This window comes from Urocitellus parryii, chromosome 9 (assembly GCF_045843805.1).
Source record: "Urocitellus parryii isolate mUroPar1 chromosome 9, mUroPar1.hap1, whole genome shotgun sequence".
NCBI classification, from domain to species: domain Eukaryota; kingdom Metazoa; phylum Chordata; class Mammalia; order Rodentia; family Sciuridae; genus Urocitellus; species Urocitellus parryii.
Window position 1 is genome coordinate 27,498,570 of NC_135539.1, and position 6,000 is coordinate 27,504,569.

At 61.8% G+C, this 6,000-nt stretch overlaps 1 protein-coding gene across 1 annotated transcript; it reads right to left on the reverse strand.

Annotated features, from left to right (window-relative positions):
* Positions 1 to 1,152: 1,152 nt before the first annotated feature.
* On the reverse strand, positions 1,153 to 3,196 carry Fzd9 (frizzled class receptor 9). Its single transcript, XM_026396925.2, has one exon. It carries the CDS (start codon positions 3,194 to 3,196, stop codon positions 1,421 to 1,423), a length of 1,776 nt encoding a protein of 591 aa, XP_026252710.1. The 3' UTR covers positions 1,153 to 1,420.
* Between the last annotated feature and the right edge of the window lie 2,804 nt (positions 3,197 to 6,000).

Here is a 6,000-nt window from a genome sequence, read left to right on the forward strand (position 1 = left end):
AAGGACAAGGACATTCCTGTACATGCCCCTGGGGACCCTTGTGCTGAAGGATGAGCCTGACCCCAACTCAACCCATGAGGGACCTGCTTGGGACCCAACCTGGGTGATTCTCATCAGACTTCTCTGGTCCCTGTGCACTGGTAGCTGGTGCTGGGCAAAGCTCAAGCCTGAGAGGCCCTGCCACGGGGGCTCTGTCCTCCTACTGTAGAAAGCAGTGGGGGCACCTGCCCCAGCCTGGGCCCTGAGGGTCTTCTGGCACTGACACCGAATGCTGGCTCCAGGTAGTACAGGCCCCAGGACAGTGACCAGTGCCTTTACCTGGCTGAAGTGAGTGTCCCAGGTCAATATGGTGTTTGACCACAAGCTGAAAGGTCTCAGGTGGCCTACACAGCTACATCACAGGGGACAGAGGAGGCAGGTCCCAGGGCCCTGAGCTGCCCCAGCACACACAGTGCCTCTGCCTACCTCCCAACACAAGTGTGCAAGCTACCTGTGTGGAGCTTGCTGCCAATCGCTACTAAGCTCCAGGGCTTCCATCTCTGGGCCCACATCCACACTACCAAGAAGCCGTTGCCAAGCTGGGCCCATGTGCCCCTCCCAGAGACAAGGGAGGGCCGGATATGGGGATGCCTTGACCAGCGCCCCAAGGAAGGAGGTCATCCTCCAGCCTCAGGCCTGGGAAGGGGACCCGTTGAGACAAGGTGGAGGAGGCTCAATCCCCACCTTGTCCGCTAATGAGGAAAACAAAGGGTGAGGAAGGGAAGACAACCACAGCCCGAGCCTCTGGACACCCCGGAGCCAGAGGGCATCGTGTCATCCCCGGGATTCCCTGAGCATCCTGGCAGGCATCCCAGCCCCACTTTGTAGGCACAGCACTTGGGCCTCAGAAAGAGGCTTGCGCGTGCGCGCGCGCACACACACACACACACACACACACACACACACACTTCTGCAAAACAGCTGTGCCCGGGGGGGGGGGGGGGAACTTACTCCTGATTGGAGGGGAGCCAGAGAATGAGCCTGACACCCCTCCAGCTCTGCTCTCAGGGAGCCCTGCAGACCCTCGTCCTACCTTCCCCTTCCCAGCCCAGAGAGGACTCAGCAGTGCCACACCGGGGTTTATTCCAGTCACAGCTTCCAGAGGAACTCAACAATAAATTACATCATTAAATAAGCGCCAGCTAAACCACGCTCTCTTCTGCCCCCTCCTCTCACACCTTCCGGGACTCAAACAGGCCTCCCCCCCCATGCACTAGCCGGGGAGAGGGATGTGAGTCTCTCTGGGTCCCCACCCTGGTCCTCAGCCCCCTGGCATTCACTTGCCTGACCTTGACAGCTGGGCAGCTGCTAGTCAGCTGTCTCTTGGGGGGAGGGGAGGGCAAAGAAGGGGCAGCCACTACCCAGAGCCAGGCCTCTGTCACTAGAGGTGTGTGGGGTTCTCCAGAGAGGGGTCCGTCTTAGTCATGTGCAAGACCACAGTAGGGGTCTTGTAGTGGCAGTGGGTGCCACGGCCATAGCCCCCAGAGGCCCGACAGGCCTTGGCTCGGGCCCGGCCAGCTGCCATCTTGCGGTGGCACAGGCTCTGCCAGGTCTGGAAAGTCTTGGAGCTCCATACCCACACACCGCTGGTGATGCCTACTACCAGTGACATGAAGATTTTGAGCATAAAGACAGCCACAGTAGGCACTGAGCCCCCTGGCAGAGAGCAGTCCCTCCGGCCTCCAGGGGCAGTGGCTGCCAAGCATGGCTGCTCTGTGGCCCTGAGGCGCCAGAAGTCCAGGTTGAGGCGTTCATAGACATAGCAGACGATGACGCAGGTGGCAGGCACCGTGTAGAGGATGGAGAAGACCCCGATCTTGACCATGAGCTTCTCCAGCTTCTCGGTGTTGGTGCCGCCAGTCTTCATGATCTTTCGGATGTGGAAGAGGGCCACGAAGCCGGTCAGGAGGAAGCTGGTGCCTAGCACCAGGTAGCAGGACAGGGGCACCAGCACGAAGCCCGTGAGTGCTGCTGCATCCATGCTGGCCACGTAGCAGAGCCCTGTCAGCTCATCCCCAGCTACCTTGCGCAGCGTGAGGACAATGATGGTCTTGAGGGCCGGCAGGCCCCAGGCAGCCATGTGGAAGTAGCTGCCATGGGCCTCAATGGCTTCATGGCCCCATTTCTTGCCAGCTGCCAGGAACCAGGTGAGCGTCAGGACCACCCACCACAGCGAGCTGGCCATGCCAAAGTAATAGAGCAGCAGAAAGACCAGGGTGCAGCCCGTGTTCTCCAAGCCTTCCTGGATCACGTAGAGCGCGCCGGCCTCCTGGTCGCAGGACACGCTCTGGGCGCCCGCCACTGTGCGGATGAGGAAGGCGAGAGAGTAGACGTTGTAGCACATGGAGAGGAAGATGATGGGGCGCTCCGGGTACTGGAAGCGGTGAGGTTCCAGCAGGAAGGTGAGCACGGTGAAGGCCGTGGAGAAGAAGCACAGCGCCGACCACACGGCCATCCAAACCAGCGCGAAGTCCTTGTCGCGCCGTGACCAGAACACCTCGACGCCCGGCCCGCAGCGCGGCGCACACGAGCGGCTCTTCTCCACGTACTGGAACTTCTCTGGGTTCTCACAGGTGCCTCCTGCGCCCGGGCCCGGGGCTGCGTCGCCAGGGGGCCGCACGGGCCGCGGCGCCACAGGCAGCATCCCCAGGCCCTTGTGGGGCTCAGCGGGGCCAGCCGTGGCGTTCTCGGGCGCCTCCATGCAGAGCGCGTGCGGGTCGTTGCGCGTGGGCAACCGGGTGCAGTCGAGCGAGTCGGGCCAGCCGAAGTTAAACTGCTCCATGATGGGCGCGCAGCGCAGGCGCGCCTGCTCGCACATGGGCCGGCAGGCGGGGATGGGCGTCGAGACCTGGTCGGTGCACATGGGCGCGTAGAGCGAGCACAGGAAGAAGCGCAGGTGGCTGTGGCAGCCGTACTGCACTAGCGGCGCGAACTCAGCCAGCTCGGCAGCCGCCTCGCCCTGCGACGTGTGGCCCAGCATGTTGGGCATGCGGGTCAGGTTGTAGCCGATGCCGCGGCACATGGGGATCTCCACCACCTGGCACGGGGCCGGCCCGCGCCCGCGCTCCGGATCGAAGCGGCCGATCTCCAGCGCCGCGCCGCCCGCCGCCAGCAGCTGCCACAGCAGCAGCGCCCGGCGGAGCGGCGGCACGGCCATCCCGGGCGGCCCGGGCCGAGAGCGCGAGCGCGGCCCCGGCTCACTCGGGCCGTGCACTCCCGCGCCCCCGTGCCTGCCCGCCACGTCGCGGGGCGCGGGCCATAGCCGAGCCGCCCACGTGGGTCCGGGCGCTGCCGGGCAGCGCTCGGGCAGCCGCCCGCAGGACAGGAGCCGCCGAGCCCGCCGAGCCGCCACCGCCGCTGCCAGTGGAGCCGCCGCCGAGCCACAGCCGGCGCGGTCTCCCCGGGGCCGCGGCTACAAGCCCGGGGCGGGGCTCTGTGTGGACACGCCCAGGGGCGGGGCCCGCGCGCCGGACACGCCCCCGCCAGGCTTTAAAGGAGCCGCATCTCTCAGAGGCGCTGGGGCGCCCGCGGGGGACCGGAGCGGTGGGCAACGTTTTCTACCGGCTCACTCTTCCTTTTCCACCAGGCTCTTCCCCTTCCCTGGCGGCCCAAACTCTCCCCGCGACGGTCCCTTGCCTACACCCCCAGTATGGGAGGCGTTTTCCCACGTGGAGAGAACTTGTATGAGGCCTCCCTCCACTTGTGGAAAGTCTCGGTTCCTACTCAGACTGTCCAAGTGCATCCTCTGCCTCTTTACTGGTTTGTGTGTCTCAGTTTCCTTTTCTGTAAAGAGGACAGATGATCCAGGTCCTGTGCACCTCTGCCGAGGAATCCTGCTGCAAGCTGGACCTCGTGCCATCTGCGTAGCCTTCCAAGAATGAGGCACTATCCGCATTTCTCAGGTGGGGAGACTGATGCTGAGAGGCGTGACATGTGCAAGGGCATCGAGTTACCAAAGTTCCGTGTGTAACTCTCCGCCTCTGGGCGCTGTACTACTTATCTCACAAGAACATTCTCCCTTCTGGAGGAGTGTTAGCACCCTATCACCTCTCTCTGATACCCCCTTGATCTTTGGGACCTGCTTAGAAACTGCTGTGGATCCCAGATAGCTGGGCAGGAAAAATCCAAGAATCACCCGGCAAGGGACTCTGCTCTGGGAACCTTTAGACTGTTCCCACCATTGTCCATCTATCTCCACCCCCTCAGCCTACAAATACCTGGAGGATTCAGAGTCAATACTGCATATGAGAATTGGGCCCTGTAGGCTCTGGAGGCCGAGGCAGGAAGATCTTAAGTTCAAGGCCAGCCTGAGAACCCCTGTCTCAAAATAAAAAAAATTAAAAAGGGGTGGGGATGTAGCTCAGAGGTAGAACATCCCTGGGGTCAATCCCTGGTACCAAAACAAACAATAAACAACAACAACAACCAAGATTCTATATGAGGTCTCAGTCCAGGGTCAGACACCTACTAGCTGCTCAGGAAGGCTTAGAGAATGAATAGCTGTGTCCTCGGGAGGCAGGGAGGCTAAGGAACCTGACCAGGGACCTACTGAGAGCCAAGCACATTACAATTCCCTTTTTAATACTCATGGCAGTCTTACAAAGAACCCTGTACCTGTTTTGCCGATAGGACACTGAAGTTCAGAAAAGTCAAAGCTTTTACTCAGGATTATGTAGCTCCCAAAGGCCAGGGTTGGCAATTGGGCTGTTCTGCAGAAGCTGCCAGTGTCCACCACCAGAGGAGGGCACCTGTCCTCCCAGCCCCACTCAGCCAAAGCCTGTCTGCTGCAGAGTGTGGCATAGGGTGGCGGCTCAGGCTGTGGCAATGATGGAGGAGATGGGGCTGGCATTCCCACACATGCCTGTCATTAGTGCTCAGCTTCTCTTCGAGGACGGACGAAGGCTTATGCTGTCACTGGCGCTCACCCAGCCCCTGTCAAGAGGACAAGAGAGATGGAGCACCCGTGGAGATGCCCAAGTGGAGAGAGGTGCTGGTGCAAGATTCTGAACTTGCCACATAGGAGGGCAGGAGCATGGTCCCCTTGGAAAAAAGGGCCCAGCCTTGACCACCTGATTAAGGACAGCAGAGGTTCCCCCGTTGCGCAGGGTGAGATTTCATACTCCTAGGATGGCAACAGAAGCCCTCCCAGGAAAGCCCCGTCCCCCTTCATTTCCTCCAAGCCTGCTCCAGACCTCTGCGGGCTCCCTCCCAGCCCTGTGGCCCTTCCTCTCCTGCTCTCTGGCACACCACCACCTCCTGGGGCACCCTCATCTCTTCTGGATGGGGCTGCAGACTTGCCCTGGGCCCCAGGGTCCTTGCCACCTGCCTTGTCCCAGCACGATGTGAGCCCTCCACCCACCCCTCGCTCTGCCATGAGACCAGGGGCTGTGCCAGGGACCTGGGAACCTGTCATTTCCCTCTAACTGGCCCGAAGAGGCGTGAGACCTGGATGGTAGTGAAGGGAGGTCCAGCTCTGCTCCTTGAGCCCCCACCGGGCCACTGTCACGGTGTCTTTGTGGGAGTTCTGGAACTGCCCCTCTGCTGGCAGCCGGACTTCGAGGCTCAGGCTGCTGGGGACCTGCTGCGGGGGCCTATCAGCCATGTTTTGTGTGCCCCGGCCCCCTCCAGGGTGAAGAGGAGTTGGGGGCCCTTCCTCTGGCAGCCATGGTGGGGAGGGCCCCCAGGGGCTGTGGATGCCAGGCCTGTCACCATGGCAACAGCCAGCTCCTGGGAAGCCAGAGGTAGGGGGTGGAACAGCCCCGCCCCCATGCAGATGCTGCCCGAGAGAGAAGAGGCCTCTTGGGCCGCCTGCCCACCCACCGGGCTTTGTCACTTGATCCCCGTCTTTACAAAAGTGGAACAATACCCGAGGCTCTCACTGAAAGGGAGACTATGAGGAGGACTGGGGGGACGGGAGAGGGAGGTCAGCATCAGTACCCATCCCCACTCCTGCTTGCTGGG

Coding starts and splice junctions, on each gene's coding strand:
- Fzd9 (XM_026396925.2), bottom strand. CDS start 3,196: ATGGCCGTGCCGCCGCTCCGCCGGGCGCTGCTGCTGTGGCAGCTGCTG.